The 20,331-nt window shown below is 36.7% G+C and overlaps 1 protein-coding gene across 1 annotated transcript in view; it reads right to left on the minus strand.

Moving 5' to 3' along the window:
- Positions 1-20,331, minus strand: part of AGO3 (argonaute RISC catalytic component 3) — a 131,206-nt gene that overhangs the window by 81,294 nt on the left and 29,581 nt on the right. Inside the window, exons 3-5 of the mRNA XM_032387865.1 lie at positions 5,869-5,989; positions 1,209-1,417; positions 234-370 (exon numbers count right to left, since the gene is read on the minus strand). Of these exons, the coding sequence (XP_032243756.1) occupies positions 234-370; positions 1,209-1,417; positions 5,869-5,989 (467 nt within the window). The remainder of the gene's footprint in view (positions 1-233; positions 371-1,208; positions 1,418-5,868; positions 5,990-20,331) is intronic.

The following is a 20,331-nucleotide window of genomic DNA, read 5'->3' on the forward strand; positions in this document are numbered from 1 at the left end:
CTTCATGCTCAGTAGCATTCCAGGACAACTTCTGTGTAAAGGCTTTCTAAACAAAATGTAATAAAAACACAAAAGTTTTTCAACTCTGTCTTAATGTGTCCAAATATTACTTCCAAGACACCAGTACATATAATTATATATAAACTGCACACATACACACACACATGCACAGATGCATGCGTGCAATACAGGAATCAACTACCCAATACAGAATACGGTTTTAGTTCCCTTACCATCAATATTAAGCATCATTTTCCACATGGCAGGTCGAACAGATTGATGGAATCCAAACCATACTTCCCTGCCCCCTCCCAGGGGGTGGTCATATCCTTCTGGAGCTGAGAAAAAGGAACGCCCCACAGGCGTATATCTACAAAAATTAAAATGTCATGTTCAGTCCTTTCCTTCCCATATAGGTATTTAAATTTGCAGAATAGGTGAGTCTAGAGCACATAAACTTAATTTATCCTAATGATGCTTATCATTAGGAATATATGAAACTAAATATTTTCCAAATTTGTGAAAGCAGAAAGCAGCCATTCTAAATGAAAAACAAAACCAAAACAAAAACCATCAGCATCCTTTACTGAAATTCTATCATCCTTAAACTAATGTTAGTTTGGTTAAGAATAAATTTTATTTAAAATACTTCCTTAGAAACAGATGAAAAGAAACACCAGTTCCAACCTTAGGAAATGCTAAAGAGTAAATAAATATTGATCGAAAGGCTATTTCTATAAATGTGTTTCCAAAATATATTTTTCTTTAAAAAGACACACTGATCCTATACAGGCACACAAATACAAACATACACTTGTGAGGTGATAGTGTGATTAAGAGAGTAGCAATTTCAACACAAATTGATATTATTGTATAAACAACGAAATTACCTTTAGAACAAGGGGACTTAACTAAATATGTCAGTTATTCAAGATTTACAGCTTCTAAGATAAAGGCTGGACATTTTTCTAAAAGGTATCCACACTAGAATAGCTACCTTAATGATGTGCATTCACTTTCAAAAATCAGAATTTTTTCTGTAACTTACTTCTTCTGTCAATGAACTTTTATGCATGCTATTCTTTAAATGAAGTAATCAAAACATACAACACATGAAGGTTAATCAAAGGAGGCTTGCACAACCCACTCTTGGGAAGAAAGCCTTCACACTGAAAATCTAAAAAGAAAAGAAAGCCAGAAGCACCCACTTCATGGAGGGCAGATGTCGTAGCACCACATCAACGGCATGGACAGGATTAGTGCTGATTGGCTTGTCTAATTCCAGTGGCTCAGGCAAGGTCCGTCCTGTCAGTACTTCGTGTAGTAGGTGCCAACTCACCCGAGAGACAAATTTAATCGACACCTTGAAAGGTCGATCTTTTCCACCTTCCCCAGGTAAAGTAACATCTAAATCTACCTGTTGATAGGGAAATAATTGATAAGTTGAAAAAGATAAGTACAATTATTTTTAAAAGATATTTAAGAAAAAACAGGAAATATAAAAAACCAACCTCAATGCTAAATCAATAATCTCCGTTATACTGTTAAGCAAAAAAAAGCAAAGTACACAAGATTACAAATAGTATGCCATCTTTTGTGTGAAAAAGGAGAAAATGGGAAAATATACATTTATCTTATTTCTGCAAAAGGAAACACAAGAAGCATGAACCAGAAACAAACTGGTTACTTTCAAAGGATGGGAAGAAACAGACTGGAAGAAATAAAGGAGGAATAACAATACTGAGTATATTTTTCAGTATAGTTTTGATTTCTGGAACCATATTAAATAAAGCTTTTTTTTTTTAAATAAAGTTTTATCAATTAAAAAATTAAAAATAAAATCAAGAAGGATGAAGTGAAAAAATTAAAATATAAACAAAATCAAATGACCAAATGTGTTTCAAATGAATAACCTAACCACACTGAAAAAAGGGGGAAAAAGGAAAACATTAATGCAAGGAACTCTTGAACACAGTATACTGAATATATTCTCAATTGGGGGTGTGGAGGAGAGGCGGGTGGTATGGTGTAGCAATTCTGAAAGGATTTTATAAATGTTTTATAAATTGAACAAATGAATAAAGGCGGTGATGTTTTGAGGTTCAAAAAAGAAGGAAGATACAAATATGCAATGTGGGGAGTAGAGGAAGAATCCTGGGGGGATAAACTGAAACTTAAAGGATCAGTTTGAACTCATGATTTCCTATATATATATATTGTATATTACACAATAAGTAGTACTTGTGTAGGATACTTATTATGGTAGGTTCACTATATGACACGTAATATTTATTATATATTGTCTCTTTTATTTGCTTATTTATATTTTTATTTCCGATCTCTGTCCATTTTAGAAACACCTATACCCCAGCAGCATGAATACATACCCAGATTTTGGTTTCTAAGTTGCATCCCCCAACTAAAAGACACCATTGCTCCTTTGAGAAAGGGCCAGTTGCATGGCTGCAGCAGGGAAAACATAAGAGGAGCCTGGATCATCTTGTGCCAGAAAGTAAGGAAGTACTCAAAAAAAGTGTGTAGTGTGAAAAGGAAACAGGAACCAGCTTAAAGGGGCTCCCAATGGCCAAATCTGGGACAACTGGGGCAGTGAAATAAATAAGGATAAATAAATTAGGGAAAAGAAAATGCTCTCCGTTACAGTCAATACCAACTAATAAATGTAGAAGGAATGACAGAATTAGAAAATCACCATTACTACATAGTAATAATCCTTCCAAGCAAGAATCATCAATTACTTAAAAATCTAATGAGAAACAGGATCCTTAAAGTATCTCCTATATCCGGGAGCCTGGGTGGCTCAGTTGATTAAGTGACCAACTCTTCTTGATCTCGGCTGGGGTCATGATCTCAGGGTGATGACACTGAGCCTGCATAGATAGGGTGCCCTGCTCGGCAGGGGGTCTGCTTGAGATTCTCTCTCTCCCTCTGCCCCCCACCCCCTGGCTCGCGTTCTCTCTCTAAATAAACAAATTTTTAAAATCTTAAAAAAAAAAGTATTTCCCACATCAAAATTAAAAACTTTTTAGGGGCGCCTAGGTGGCTTAGTAGGTTAAGCATCCCATTCTTAAGCTCAGCTCAGGTCTTGATCTGAGTCAAGGTCATCAGTTCAAGCCCCATGTTGGGCCCCACCCTGGGTGTGGAGCCTACTCAAAAAACAACAAAAAACAAAACCAAAAACACTTCTGTGCATCAGAGGACATGATCAACAAAGTGAAAAGGCAACCTACAAAATGTGAGAAAATATTTGCAAATCATGTATCTTATAAGAATATATAAAGAATCCCTAAAACTCAACAACAATAACTAATCCCAATTTAAAAAATGAGCAAAGGATGAAGGTACACAAATGAGCTCATGAAAAGATGCTCAACTCACTAATCATTAGGGAAATGCAAATCAAAACCACAGTGAGATATAATCTCACTCCCATTAGGATGGTTACAATCAAAAAAACCCCCAGAAAACAACAAGTTTTGGCAAGGGTGTAGAGAATTTGGAACCCCTGTGCATTGCTGGTGTACAAGTAAAATGGTACAACCACTGTGGAAAACAGTATGGTGATTTCTCAAAATGTTAAAAATAGAATTACTACTTATACACGAAAGAACTGAAAGCAAGAACTGAAAGAGATATTTGTACACCCATGTTCACAGCAGCATTATTTGTAATAGCCAAAAGGTGTTCATCAACAGATGTATGGATAAACAGAATGTGGTATATACACACAAGAGAATATTATTCAGCCTTAAAAAGGAAGGAAATTCTGACACATGCAACAACATGGATGAATTCTGAGGACATAAGGCTAAGTGAAATAAGTCACAAAAACACAAATATTGTATGATTCCACTTAGATGAGGCACTGAGAGTAGTCAAAGTCATAGAGACAAAAGGTAGAATGGTGGCTGCCGGGGCTGAGGGGAGGGGAAAATGGGGACTTAGTGTTTCATGAGTACAGTTTCAGTTTTATAAGATAAAAAGAGTTATGGAGATAGACAGTCATGATGTTTGTGAATGTACTTCATGCCACTAAAATGTACATTAAAAATGGCTCAGATGGTAAATTTTATGTTATGTGTATTTTACCACAATTAAAAATAAAATCTCCTCACAAGCGTAAAGAGAAAAAAGAAAAACTTCACAGGAGAAACCTGGCAGATACTAGCTGGTACCTTAACCAAGTGATCAAACTTAATATCACCATTAATGGAACAAATACATATTAACGCCTCCTGATATGATCCACTGATAAGGAAAGAACACTTGTGTAATTATTTCTGCCAAAAATGCTTAATCAGAATCTAATCAAGAGAAAACCAGACAAACCCAGATTGAGGGACAGTCTACAGAACAACTCATCTGTAATCTTCTACCATGTTAATGTCATGAAAGGAAAAGAAAAAGGCTGGGAAACTGTTCCAGAATAAAGCAGACTAAAAAGATGTGGGATCTTGGGGCACCTGGGTGGCTCAGTGGGTTAGGCATCTGACTGTTGATTTCAGCTCAGGTCATGATCTCAGGTTTGCGGGATTGAGCCCTGCATTGGGCTCCGTTCTCAATGGGGATCTGCTTGAGAATCTCTCCCTCTCCCTCTGCCCCTCCCCACCCTGCTCATGTGCTTGCTCTCTCTTTCAAATAAATAAATAAATAAATCTTTTTTTTTTTTTAAAGATTTTATTTATTTGACAGAGAGATAGAGAGTTAGTGAGAGCAGGAACACAAGCAGGGGGAGTGGGAGAGGGAGGAGCAGGCTTTCCGCTGAGCAGGGAGCCCGATGCAGGGCTCGATCCCAGGGCCCTGGGATCATGACCTGAGTCGAAGGCAGACGCTTAACTGACTGAGCCACCCAGGCACCCCTAAATAAATAAATCTTAAAAAAAAACAAAAAAAGACGTGTTATCTAAATACAATCATGAACCTGGACTGAATTTTGTACTAGAGGGGGAAAAATGCTAAAAGTCATCAGTGGAACAAATGACAAAATTGGAATACGGGCTGTTGATTAGATAAAAGTATATCGATGAAAAATTTAGCAGAGCAGATAACTGTACTATGATTTTTATCCTTGATCTTAGGAAATAGATATTAAAGGGCATGACACATGCAACCTTCTCTTGAATGGTTCAGGAAAAATTAAGTATGTATGTGTATCTCGCTCTATATAAATATCTATAAAGACAACAAAAGAAAGAAAGAATGATAAGACAAATGTGGTAAAAGTTAAGGAACACTAGTGAATCTGGGTAAAAGGTCTACATGAGTTCTTTGATTCTTACAACTTTTCGGTATGTTTAAAATTATTTCAAGGGGTGCCTGGGTGGCTCAGTGGGTTAAGCATCTGCCTTCGGCTCAGGTCATGATCCCAGGGTCCTGGGATTGAGCCTCACGTCAGGCTCCCTGCTGAGCAGGGAGTCTGCTTACCCCTCTTTCTCTCCCTCTGCCCCTCCCTCTCCCCTGCTCTCTCTTCTCAGATAAATAAATAAAATCTTAAAAAAAAAAACTGGAAAAAAATAAAATTATTTCAAAATAAAAAGATAAATAATACACTCTTATGTATATATGGACTATAATATAATGGTAATAAATGCATTTAAAGGGAGATATTGTGGGATGCCTGGGTGGCTCAGTTGGTTGAGTGTCCGACTCTTGGTTTAAGCTTGAGTCAGGATCTCAAGGTCATGGGATCGAGCCCTGTGTCAGGCTCCATGATAGGTGTGGAGCCTGCTTGAGATCCCCTTCCCCCAACTCAATCTCTCTCTCAAAAAATAAAAATGTAAATAAATAAAAATAAAAAATAAAGGGAGATATTGCAAAAGAATAGCTTTTCAATAAAGGAATGCATCTTACCCCAGTAGTTGCCACAGGAAGTGGATTGGCTGTGTAAAGGCTTCTTTTTCCATCATAAACTGGTCTACGGTCCCCAAATATAGTCACTTTAAAATGCTGAACCATTGAGTCAACCACCTCCCTAAAAAAGGGAAAAAATAGATTCACATAATCCTCTGCATGATGAAATACAAAATACAAAATAAAGTAATTCTTGCACTATTTAAAGCTGCCAAAATTCTAAAAGACAATCATACTGATAAAGGTACTGCTTTCAGGACCATACCTTACGATACCAGAAAGACTGATTTCTGGCAAGGGATATGAATTTCACAAAAGGCATAAAAGAATGAATCCAGTGAATTACTTAATCATTCTGGGCCTCAGTAAACCTGCAAAATATTATCCTTAGAAAATGATCCTAAATCCCTCTTACCATCTCTGAGCACTACCTGACACATGCACTTCTCTATCAAAGAGTTTGATGCTCTTCACTCTGTGCTCAAATACCACCTAGTACATATATCTATTAGAACATTTACTCCACTGTATTATAATTATTGTATACTTCACTTCTACTAGACTGTGAGATTCTTGAGAGCAATAAACACACTTGTACCCCCCCAATCCTTTTCAACCCCTTTCCCCATCCTTAAAATATTATCTAGCCAGTAAGAATATTCCGAAACCTGTTTTCCCCCAGCAAACATTTTTGTCCAATATATACTTACGTGGAAAGATACTCAAGACTTTTACATTAAAAAAATTAGACTATAGTGAGAATAATACAAAATATCCACAAATCAACATTTATTTTTATACACACATTACTTGTAAAAGCAGTGGAAAGATATCTAGAAGGATATGTACCAAATAGATACAGTGGTTACCTCTGGTGAAAGGAATGAAGAACAATTTTTTATTTTGTCTAAATAATCTAAATATATTATGATGAGAGTATACTTACATATTACTGGTATAATTTACAATACATTTAAAAGAATGGGGAAAAAATTTCAATTCTAGCCTATGGGTAGGGAGGAGAGAAAGGAGAGAAAAAGGCATTCTCTGATACAAAATAATTGAGCTGACTTGATACTTAAGAGCAATTTTCTACATGCTCAAAATTTCTATTTTTCCTCTTCTTCAATTTCACTTTGCTGAAACTATTTAAATCAAGATCAAGACTCTTTTAGAGTAAATTTTACAAAAAAGATTTGACTCACATCCATTTTTACATACAAAACAAATTTTCAAAATTTTCTACCATTTACAATTTTCTTCTACAGCCATTATCATCAAGTCCAGTTGCTTAGGTGAAATTTTACAGATCTAATTTGTCAGAATGTTTTGACTATTTTGTCATTTTTACTCAACAGTAAATTGGTATAACTTTAAGCTTACCAAATCCTGGCAATCCAATCAAACCACTCTAAAGATCAAAATGGTTGGAGGAGATTAAAATAGCTGTGCTAAAACAATTTAGAGATAAAAAATGTTCTGTTTCAATATCTAGCACATTATATTCTTCATGAATGTTCTAACAGTGGACAATCTACCTCAATAAACTGCTAGAACCTCCAATGGAATCTAAAGCTGAATTCAACGTATCTCCCCCATGTTTTCTGGTTATCCTATTTGTTGCTCCTCTTTACTGGGGCCTCCTTCTCCCCATTTACCGAGATTCAAAACCTGGCTCATCTCTTCATCCAATTAGTTGCTGACCTCACCTCTGCAGTATTTCTCACATTAGTCCTTTACTTTTCATTCCCAATTACCACCATCCTAAATTATAACCTCATGTTCCAGTACCTGGATTATTTTAAGTCTCTTGTTTTTTATGCCTTTAATCTTTTCTTCTCCAACCCAACTTACATATCATTGCCAAATGAGTACCCAAACCTGACTTTTATGTCCCAGATAAAAAAAGTTAAGTTAATCATACTCCTTGATTCATGGCTTATTTTAACCATTCATCTGTACAAGACCTCTCTTCTTTCCTTCCACCTCCATTTCCTAAGCTCTCTTCTTCTTCCCAATAAGTTATTTCTTCTAATGTGTTTGATGAACATCCTTCTGTTTGCTTATATTCCCACCTTTATCCTCTGGCACTAGGTTTTTAAAATGTATTCATATGTCTGTGGGACACTTAGTTCATTGTTTCTGATTGATGCAAAGTGCTCCATATGTTGTCTATCCATTCACCTAACAATGCAGACTTTAACTGCCAGCCACCAAAAACAATGGTGCAATGCAGTATCTCTTACTATATCCCTTTATGGACTTGTATGAGAATTAATCTCTGGCTATATGCCCAGGAACAAAACTGTTAGGTCCAAGTGAATTTTATCAACCAAATGATGAAGAACGGCCAAACTGCTCTCCAGAGTGGCTATACAATCTACATTCCTGGAGGTTCCTATTTCCCCATATCCCAGACAAGATTTGGTATTATCCAGCTCTACTTTGCATTTTTTGCTAGCCTAGCAGGTAAAACTAAAATTTTAATTGGGATTTCTCCTATTACTAATGAATTTGAGCATTCCTTCATGTGCCTGTTTCTTTTGTTAATTCCCTGTTGTTTCCTTTGCTCATTTTTCTATTGGGGCCCCAGTCTTCTTGTTGAATTGAAGGAGTTTCTCTGATAGCCTGATAGTCCAGATATTAATTTATTAACAGGTTTAGTTACTGCAAATATCTTCCAAATGTTATCTGCCTGTTAACAATATCTATGTATTAATCGAACTGAAATCCTTAACATTGTATCTTCAAATGAATCATTTTTCACCTTATGGTTTCATGCCTTTTTTTTTTTTTTAAGATTTTATTTATTTATTTGACAGAGAGACACAGCGAGAGAGGGAACACAAGCAGGGAGAGTGGGAGAGGGAGAAGCAGGCTTCCCGCTGAGCAGGGAGCCCGATGCAGGGCTCGATCCCAGGACCCTGGGATCATGACCTGAGCCGAAGACAGACGCTTAACAACTGAGCCACCCAGGTGCCCCATGGTTTCATGCTTTTGAGCCCTGCGTCAGGCTCTCTGCTCAGTGGGAAGTCTGTTTGTCCCCCTCCCTCCGCCCCTCCCCCTCTGCTCATGCTCTGTCTCTCACTTTCTCTCAAATAAATAAAATCTTAAAAAAAGAGAGAATTACTTTCCTAATACTAAATCACAGTGTTTTATCAACTATAGTTTTGTCTATATATAGTTATTTATATATAGTTTTATATCTATCTATAGTTATCTATCTATATATAGTTTTATCTGTATTATTTTGGCCATTAATCCATCTGAGGTCTTTCTTTATAAACAGTGTTATATAAGGACTCTATTTTATTTTTCTCCATATAGTAAGCCAGTGGTCCCACACCACCTACTAAATAGTCTATACATAACCGATCAATTTAAAATGCCATTTTTTGGGGTGCCTGGGTGGCTCAGTTGGTTAAGTGTCCGACTCATGATCTCAGCTCAGGTCTTGATCTCACAGTCATGACTTTGAGAGCAATGTTAAAATAAATAAATAAATCAAATGCCATTTTTATCTTATAAGTTCTCAACATATAAATGAATCTGGCTCTTGAGTCTCTATATTGTCCCAGTGGCCTATCTGTCCGTTCTTAAACAAGTATCATATGTTTTCACAATTACTAAAGTGTTTTATAATACTATAACATGGGGCAGGGCAAGTTCCTCTTCTTTTTCTAAGTTAACTAGGACATTCACGGGAACTTTTAATCAGAATAAACTTCTAAAGTGGTCCCCCCAAACTATCAATACCATAAACAAAAGAAATATATCTAGTGCTCTACATATAGTAAATAAGAATAAAATACCTGTTAGTTAAGAAGCCCTCAAATTATACGTACTTGGGAGACACTGTTAGTATGCTAAAAACAAATGAGTGTGTTAAATGTTACTAAACACTACAATAATGAACTCAATGAAGATGAAATATAATGGGGCAATTGTAAAATCTAAACATTTCTGTTTAAAAAGCTCAACTGCAAAAAGAACAGATTAAAGGATGTGAACTTACTCACTGCTTTTGTGGAAAGGGGCTTTAGGTGACTCTTAAGTCCAGAATGAGCTAATAGTGGGATGTAGCTTCCTCAAAATTAAAAAAAAATTAGGCTGCATATATTTAAGTGCCCAGTATAAAGCATGTAACCATCCCATCACATATTATATAGTCATTTCACATTCTGAAGTCCTTTGTTCAATTTGGAAAAATTTAAGACCCTAAAAAAATGAAACATAACCAGATAGAAAATTTTTTTTCTAATTTTTTTTTTTCTGATAGAAATTCATGTAACATGAGTAAAAATAAACCAAACTAAGGACTTCAAGTCTGGAATAGGAAAGACTCAAAGAAAACTATAGAAGCCTCTGGCTATTTTGATGGACTGTCATATTGTTGAACTAAGCAGAAAATCTACCTTGTATGAAAGGACAGAATTAGGACAGAACTCACAAATAATTGGAAAGATACAAGGAGCTAGACTTGGAGCAAAAATTTCGCACCAGAATTATTCACAAGTGGATTACACTATCTTATAAAGTACCTAAGTTCATTCTTGCTAGAACAGCTCAAGGAGCAGTTATGTCATGGAAGATACCAACTGGAAGATGCCAACCAGAAGGCTGAAATGAATAATCTCTGCAATCCCCTCTAACAGTAAAATTTAAATAGAGGAGAATACCAAATAATGAAACACTACAGATTTTATCATGGCATCAGATATAAAAACTTCTTTATGAATAATTACACTAAACATTGAACTCAAGCTCTCAGAGCCTTAATAGAATGATGTTAGAATTCTACATACACTGGGCAATTCTATCATTATATTACTTTTAAGTTCATAACTGCTAAAACCTATGTTTCAAAAGGAAACATAGGTTAGAATCAGCTTTTCTAAGGACCATCATTTATTATCATGTCTCTTTAATCTCTCACTAAGATGATGTAACTGATATATTTAGAGGTTTTTTTTTTTTTTAAATTTATTTAACAGAGAGAGAGAGAAAGCAAGAGAAGGAACACAGGCAGGGGGAGTGAGAGAGGGAGAAGCAGGCTTTTCACGGAGCAGGGAGCCCGATACAGGGCTCGATCCGATCCCAGGACTCTGGGATCATGACCTGAGCCAAAAGCAGATGCTTAACAACTGAGCCACCCAGGCGCCACTATATTTAGAGTTTTAATGAAACTTCAGTATGCAAGTTAAGAAAATGACAAATCAAGGAACTGCAAATTTTCACTTGTTATCTCAAAAGATACCATGACAAAGGGTAATGTATTAGAATGTTCATCAGGCAGGCATGTGGAACTAAAGAAAAACTCTAAAATAGTAATTTATCTAGTCATCTATTCAGTGATAGCAGCAAAGGTGTTCACTGTATTATGAAGAAAATCTGAATTGGGAAATTGTCAATTTGAGAAACCTTTATATGTGCTAACATAAGCACTGGAAGAGAAGTAAGTAGACATGAGTTTTTAGTCCCACTCTGCCACTAGGTTGTTATGAAAGTTACCTTGCCTCTCTGACTTTAGTTCCTTCATCAATAAAAATGGGATAATAGTCTCTGGGCTGTTACAGGGACCATATGGGATATTAGTGAAAGTACTTTTGGGGGAAAAAGCAAATATATGTACTATTTTTATATAAAAATTTAAGCATAATTATCTCACAAATATACTTCAAGACTGAAATATTGAAGTCTTCCAAACAACAAACAGACACACCACAATGTATTAGTATCAAAGTAAATTAATACAGAGACTAAATTCTGGTAATTAACATAAACTGTGAACTGAATTTTCTATGTCACAGTTGTGGAACTGTCTTTGTCTTAGGTGCAGTTGTTTTTTATTATAACAATGGGGGAGAATCCTTTGATCTTTTGTTCAAATGTAGAAATTTTAGCACAACACTTTTTTTTTTTTTTAAGATTTTATTTATTTATTCATGAGAGAGAGAGAGAGGAGAGAGGCAGAGGGAGAAGCAGGCTCCCCGCCGAGCAGGGAGCCCGATGCGGGACTCGATCCCAGGACGCTGGGATCATGACCTGAGCCGAAGGCAGACGCTCAACCATCTGAGCCACCCAGGTGCCCACAGCACTTTTTTTAATAAAGATTTTATTTATTTATTTGACAGAGAGAGAGACAGTGAGAGAGGGAACACAAGCAGGGGGAGTGGGAGAGGGAGAAGCAGGCTTCCTACTGAGCAGGGAGCCCGACATGGGGCTCGATCCCAGGACCCTGGGATCACGACCTGAGCTGAAGGCAGCTGCTTAACCGACTGAGCCACCCAGGCGCCCCTTAGCACAACATTTAAGTGTATACTGTAGTTAAATTACAATTACCAAAATATGCAAAGTATTTTAACTTCTAAAGCAGTATTTAGGAAAGCAATTTGGGAAAGAAAATCTGAGTAAATGGGGATAAGAACTTGTAGCCAATCTTTAGTGGCTTCCTTTGACTAATGACCTTGGTCTGAGAAGGAAAGAATTCTTGCAGAGTATAATATGATGCATTTTTGTAGAACCTTGGGATAGAATTTAAGAATCCTTAAGAATATCTGGCGATTACTACAAAAATGGAACCTACCTGAGTACATTAGGTTTTACAAAGGGCTACAGCCTACCTTTCCCACTCTTACCTCAACCACCACTTCCTACATTCTGGTACCAAGTCTTTTGACTCCATCAAGCTCTGGTGCACAGACTGTAAAGTAAAATTTAATATTGGTTTCAGTAAGTTCCACTTTACCACCTGACTCATGCAGCAGAAAAATGGTAGGAGAGGGAAATTTTAATGTAAAAAGAAGAAGAAATTATTTTCATTAATTGTTCTATATGCTCATAGAGACCCACCTTCATCTCATTTCTAGTTATCGCTTATTCTCTGCTCCCAAAAGGAAGAATGGGAAATATTTTAGTTGGTACGAGAAGACATGAAATAATATTTTCCCCTGAAAGTGACTATTCACATTAGTTTAGTATTCATAGCTACCATAAACTAATCTGTCACTATAGTATAGACAGAAAGAAGGAAGACTGTGAAGGTGTAACAAGATGGTAAAATCACCCAGAGACTGCTTATAAAACACAACTAAAACGGCTGGCAGTCTCTCCTTGTATCCTTCCAACCTTGAATTTATCTTCATAACTCTTCAATAAGTAACAGAGAAGGTAGCCAATGAATACTTCTGCATCAAGATAAAGTTTAAAAGACACAGGGTACAGAAGAAAGGTGTTATACTTTAGATAAAATTTTTAGTAGTTTATAATATAAAATCTGTAGTACACCAGAGCATTCTACTAAAAACTACCTTCATAATCACTTAACACGGGTATGAATTCTTTCATAATTTTATATAACTACACTTGCTAATCCAGTGGAGTAAACATTTCTAGTATTCACAGATAACTGACAGATTACTTTAGATTGAGAAATCATTTTTTAACTCAATCCGGCTTACACTAACAGCTCTGTTCTAGAACACTTCTCCTTTAGGCCACCACTGACTTCTTAAAAGACATGGTCTCTTTTCAGCTTTTATACCCCGGCTTCTTTTAGCATTTGCCACTGTGATCAATCCTTGAAAATCATGATCCTTTCTTTACCTTCTCTGAAACAGCTTATACTTTGTCTGGTTCTCCTACTTTTCCAATCTAAGTGTCTTCACTGGCAAAACTGAAAACAACAGTATCCCCAGAGATCCATTCTCAATCTTCTTATCTTGATTCTGCTCACTTTCCCTAGCTTTTAACTATCACGTATATGCTGACACATCTCAAATCTTAATCTCTATCTTGACTTATTTCCTGAGCTCTAGGCACTTATTTCCAATAATCTACTGAACCTCTCTACTTTGATGTTTCTTATACAATTCAACCTCCAAATATCCAAAACAGAAAATAAAAAACTTGGTCCTTTCACCATCTGTATTTCTTTTAAAGCCATCACTATTGCACAAACTAGGAACGATGACGCCATTCTTCTCTCTTCCCTTTCCCTCCACAGCTAAATTATTCATTCTTCTAAATGTTACATCTAAAGCTCTTCCTTCATCCCCACTGCCACTGCTGGTGGTTAAGTCTTAGAAAACACTACCTCTAATCTAGAAAAGTACATATCAGAGATGCTATGGGATATGCTAGAGTATGAGGGGAAAAATAAGTATTTATATTTAATTTTCACCTAATAATGAGAAATTAAGATTTATTAACATTCATGAATATGGATTGACACTGAGGTCTTCACTTAGCCCATGTCAGATGATCAGATGTAACATATGGTGCACCAGGAACCCTAAGAGAATAATAGGACTTCTGCAACATATAAGAGTTAACAGTGTACTGCAGCAACATTGTATGGTAGCAGATGTTAACTACACTTGTCTTGATGAGCACAGCATAACATACAGAGCTGTCAAATCACTATGTTGTATACTTAAAACTAATATAACATTGTATGTCAACTATATTTCAATTAAAAAAAGAGAATCAACAGTGGAACTCTCATTCATTCATTTTTAGCATGTTGCAACTTATTTCAGTCCAAGTGCGTGGCATATATTCAATCAGGTTTTTGGTACATGAACCTGAAAATTTCAAATTATTAAATATATTTTTAAATTTTTTTTTTCAAAATATTGTTTCCTGCCTTTTTCTATAGTTATAATATGTTAGAATAGTGGTACATTTCTATAAATTTAAAAACTTTAAATGTGTGCATATACATTTATTTATCTATTTATTGTTCAGTCCATGGTCAAACATATTTTAACTAATGGGGATGAGTAATCAAAGATTTGAAGACCACTGATGTAGACTACTGCAAACAGCCTTCCCAATGTTCTTCAGAACTCCGGTCTTTCTCTTTTCTTTTTTTTTTTTTTTTATTTAAAAGATTTTACTTATTCATTTGAGAGAGAGAGTGAGAGAGAGGGAGCACGAGCAGGGGGAGGGGCGGAGGGAGAGGGAGAAGCAGGCTCCCCACTGAGCAGGGAGCCTGATGTGGGGCTCGAGACCAGGACCCTGGGATCATGACCTGAGCCAAAGGCAGACGCTTAACTGACTGAGCCACCCAGGTGCCCCTGGTCTTTCTCTTTTCTAATTCACTTGCCACACTGCCATCAGTTAGGCTTGTAAGTATAGATGTTCCTCATGTGCTCAAAGCCTCCAATGGCTCTCCACTGTTTCTGAATTCATAAGCCTTAGCAAGGATTTGAGACCCTTCGTTGGGGGGTGCCTGGGTGGCTCAGGTGGTTGAGTGTCCAACACTTGATTTTGGCTCAGGTCATGACCTCAGGGTTGTGAAATCCAGCCCCATGTCTGGCTCCATGCTCAGCAGAGACTCTGCTTGAGATTCTCTCTCTCCCTCTCCCCTCCCCACCCCCATTCTCTCTTGCTCTCAAATAAATAAATAAATAAATAAATCTTAAAAAAAAAAAGACCCTTCATAACTTACCTACCCCTGGCAGACTCAAGCTACTCTATTCATACTGGCCTATTTCTGTTACAAACGTGTCATGATTCTGCTATGTCCACTCTATATACATTATTCTTTCTTCTGTTCTACTATTTAGTTCAGATACCACGTCATATATCCCATCTTCTTAACTAAAAGCAGGAATCATTGCTCTTTCATCACAACACATAACGCGTATCTCACAGAACTTGTCACTACATACAGATTATGAAATCTCTAGCAGGGATCAGATCTTATTTACCTTGTTATCTCCAGAACCTAGCACTGTACCTGATACAAAAAAGGGGCACAAAAAGTTAAATAGTTAATGAAAACATAGGGAAGATGCTAAAATGATATTTTAATTTTAAAAGTTACTGCAGATTTTAAAATTTTAATTCTAGTCAGGGTCCACAGACTCTTTAAATCCAGTACCAAACAGCATTCTACCTTGGTACAACCATGTGGTATATCAAGATAACTGGTTTAAATTGATTTAACTCAATTTAAGAAAAAAGTAGAGCAGACTAAAAATAAGCAAATCATGCTACATCCATAACAGTACTATACAGCTATTACTATAATTTAAATCCACACAAATGGATAGATGTTAGGAACAAACCCTACCTATTAGCCCCTGATGTTCAGGAAAATATTTATTTATAAAAGTATCTTTGAACCCCAAATAATTGTAGAAATATTAGCTAGAAGACTAGTACTGAGTAATTTATTTAGATGCTACTTAAAAGAATTTTTGAAATTTAAAATAATCACCATCTGTTAGCTTTCCTATCTTCCAAGTCATTAACTAACAAGGAAAATAAAACTTTCTTATTGGCTGACATATACTAAGATAGCTAAATACTCAAAACTACACTGTGTGATTTTCACCAGCAGTGTTTTCTGGGTTATCTTCTGTAAAGCACTTTAATCCGAAGTATACTCCTCTATAGGTATGACACCAAAAGGACAACTGGCAAAATAAAAAATTAACTGTTCTTATTCAAAATAAAAAATATGTTTCAAAAGACACCATCAAGAAAGTGAAAGGCAACAGGCAGAAAGGGAGAACATTTTTGCACATCATTACATCTGATAAGGGACTTTTAACTATAAAGAATTCCTATAACTCAATAACAAAAAGACAAATTACCCAACTTAAAAATGGGCAAAGGACCTGAATAGACATTTCTCCAAAGATATACAAATGGCCAATAAGTACATGAAAACATGCCCAACATCAACCATCAGGGAACTGCAAATCAAAATAACAATGAGATACTACCTAAAACTCCTAGGATGGCTATAATAAAAAAGATAGATAACAAATGGTGGTAAGGATACGGAGATGCTTGAATCATCATATACTGCTAGTGGGAATGTAAAATGATGCAGCCAATTTGGAGAGTCTGGCAGTTCCTCAAAAGTTTAAACAGAATTACCAAATCATTCCACTCTCAGCGATACACCCAAAAGAAATGAAAACACATGTCCACACAAGACCTTATACATAAATGTACACAGCATTATTCATTACAGCCCCAAAGTGCAAAAGACTCACATGTCCATCAACTGATGAATCAATAAAATATCCATACAACAGAATAATATTCAGTAATAAAAACGAAGTACTGATACACCCTACAACATGGATGAACCCTGAAAACACGTGGAGTGAAAGAGGTCATTCACACAAATGGCCAAGTATTATATGATTCCATTTATATGAAATGCCCAGAAAAGGCAAATCTATAGAGACAAAGTACATTAGTGGCTGGCAGGGGTTATGGGGTGGGGCTGGGGAGGCAATGATGAGTGACTAGTAAGGAGTAATGGGGTTTCTTTCTTCTTTTTCTTCTTTTTTTAAAGATTTTATTTATTCATTTGAGAGAGAGAGAGCAAGCACACGAGGAGGGGGGAGGGGCAGAGGGAGATGGAGAAGCAGACTCCCCACTGAGCAGGGAGCCCACTGCAGGGCTTGATCCCAGAACCCTGGGATCATGACCTGAGCCAAAGGCAGCTGCTTAACAGACTGACCCACCCAGGAGCCCATAATGGGGTTTCTTTTTCGGAGGATGAAATGTTCTAAATTTTGATTGTGGTGACTGGGGTTGTACGTCATCTCTTTGAACACATTATTAAAACCACTGAATTGTACACTTTAAATGAGTGAATTTTATAGTGTGTGAATTTCGTATAAATGAAGTTATTTAAAAAAAGTATGTCCCTGGGGCGCCTGGGTGGCTCAGTCGTTAAGCGTCTGCCTTCGGCTCAGGTCATGATCCCGGAGCCCTGGGATCGAGCCCCGCATCGGGCTCCCTGCTCGGCGGGAAGCCTGCTTCTCCCTCTCCCACTCCCCCTGCTTGTGTTCTCTCTCTCACTGTCTCTCTCTCTCTCTGTCAAATAAATAAATAAAATCTTTAAAAAAAAAAAAAAAAAAAAAGTATGTCCCTTTCTTGGCAAATTACCTATCTACAACACTGTGCCAATGACATTCTTAATAACAGCAGAAAGGGAGTTGTTTCCAACACTCTGATCTGAGATTTCCATTTAAAAGCCAAAATGGATTGGGGCGCCTGGGTGGCTCAGTCGGTTTAGTGGCTGCCTTCGGCTCAGGTCATGATCCCATCGAGCCCCATGTCGGGCTCCCTGCTCAGTGGAGAGCCTGCTTCTCCCTCTCCCTCTGCCTGCCTCTCTGCCTACTTGTGCTCTCTGTCAAAAAAAAAAAAAACTTGAAAAAAAAAAGCCAAAATGGATTCAATATAGATTTATTTTTTCCTTCTAAAATTCAATCATCTGGGGTGCCTGGGTGGCTCAGTTGTTAAGCGTCTGTCTTCGGCTCGGGTCATGATCCCAGAGTCCTGGGATCGAGCCCCACATCAGGTTCCCTGCTCGGCGGGAGGCCTGCTTCTCCCTCTCCCACTCCCCCTGGCTTGTGTTCCCGCTCTCGCTGTGTCTCTCTCTGTCAAATAAATAAAATCTTAAAAAGAAATAATAAAATAAAATAAAATTCAATCATCAGGGGCACCTGGGTGGCTCAGTCATTAAGTGTCTGCCTTCAGCTCAGGTCATGATCCCGGGGTCCTGGGATCGAGCCCCACATTGGGCTCCCTGCTCAGCGGGAAGCCTGCTTCTCCCTCTTCCACTCCCCCTGCTTGTGTTCCCTCTCTCACTGTGTCTCTCTCTGTCAAATAAATAAAATCTTTAAAAATAAATAAATAAAATAAAATTCAATCATCAGTACTACACGACAACTGTGTGTAATATGCACAAATATTTGGCACTCTATCACAAATTACAATAGTAACAGTAATCATAATAGTACAATTAATGTTTCATTTATAAAAGAAAACTGAACCAAGAAAATTCAAACAGAATCTAATACTATTTCAAGATTCCTTCAAATCTTTATTCATGTTTAAAATAGATCTTGCAGTTATAAAATAATGCTACAACTTTTCCCATGTATCTATGTTACTACTTAATGATTTTGAATAAGTACCTAACAATCTATTTCAGGTTTATTCCCATACATATTTAGCAGTTGGACAAACTAGCATAAAATCTCAAGTTATGGAATTTATATTCTAGGTCATAATAGTTCTAAAAATACTGGTTTTTAGTTATTAAGATCATTCACTTCTTAAAAACTAGAAACATTTAAAATCTGCTTAACAAACATGTTCTCTTACCAAATGATCATTTTCAATCAAAATCTTATTGGCAAAAAAGGACTACACATAGATACCCTAAAGGGGTAAGGAAAGGACAAAACAAGCAACAGACAGAAAATCTGAAGTAGAGAAGTTGACTCACAAAATGACTCACAAGCATTTCCTGGGTATTTTGTCCAAAAACTCCTCTGACTAAAGTGGAAACTTGTTTGGCTACAACCCATCAGTCTATTATTATGATTAATGCCATGGTGCCAAATATTTGAGCATGTGGCATATGGACAAGAAAAACCTCCCACATGTTGATTTAAATACTGGGGCATTTTAGCCCATAACTGTTTAGCTAATACGGAATAGGAACTGTCAACTTCTATCTAGTTCCTTCTAACTTCTCAAACTCTAGCCATTGAAGTGTAGGAACTGAACCAATTTCAAAAGCCCAGCAACAATTTTAACTGACTAGTTATGTAGTAATATTGCAAAAGGTGAAGATAAAAGATAAAAGCTAGTCTTTTGAAGGAATAAAGGGAATAAGTTTTGCAGATGTTGACATAAAATCAAGTCAATATTATTAACAAAGTAGAAAGATGATTTATGTCCTTTTGAGAGTCTCAAAGAAATCCTGTAGGTTCTATGAAAACTCAGATAAAAGATACAGGATAAAAAATTTCCATGTGGAAACATCTAAATTACAGATCCTTTACTCCTACTGGCAAACAAGACAAAGCAACCTGAAGACAAAATATAATTAGGGAAGTCAACAGGATCATAAATTAAAAACCAGAATGTACACACCAATTTATTACATATATTTTTCTCTCAAGCTTAACCAATATGTTGAGCATCTACATGTGAAACTTAATACTATTTAATTTTTTTAAAAAAGTAGGCTCCATACCCAACACAGGACGTGAACTCATGATCCCAAGATCAAGAGTTGGCTGCTTTACCGACTAAGCCACCCAGATGCCCCAATTTCATATACACTTACATAATACACAGTAACTCCCTTACCCTATCAAAAACAAAAAGTTAGATAGGAGAAGGAACAAATCTAATAAATACTTTTGTTCTTTCTTAGCTAATATTACTGCCACTGTATTAGTCCCTCAGAACTCCTCTGAAAAACTAAAAGACCCTCTGCTGACATCAATGTAAGCCCCAAGTCTCCATCTCCCATTATTCTCTCAATTCCAACCCATTTGTCTTTATTTTATTTTTAAGATTTTATTTATTTACTTGACAGAGAGAGATACAGTGAGAGAGGGAACACAAGCAGGGGAAGTGGGAGACGGAGAAGCAAGCTTCCTGCTGAGCAAGGAGCCCGATGCGGGG

This window comes from Phoca vitulina, unplaced genomic scaffold (genome assembly GCF_004348235.1).
Source record: "Phoca vitulina isolate PV1807 unplaced genomic scaffold, GSC_HSeal_1.0 scaffold2, whole genome shotgun sequence".
Lineage (NCBI taxonomy): Eukaryota > Metazoa > Chordata > Mammalia > Carnivora > Phocidae > Phoca > Phoca vitulina.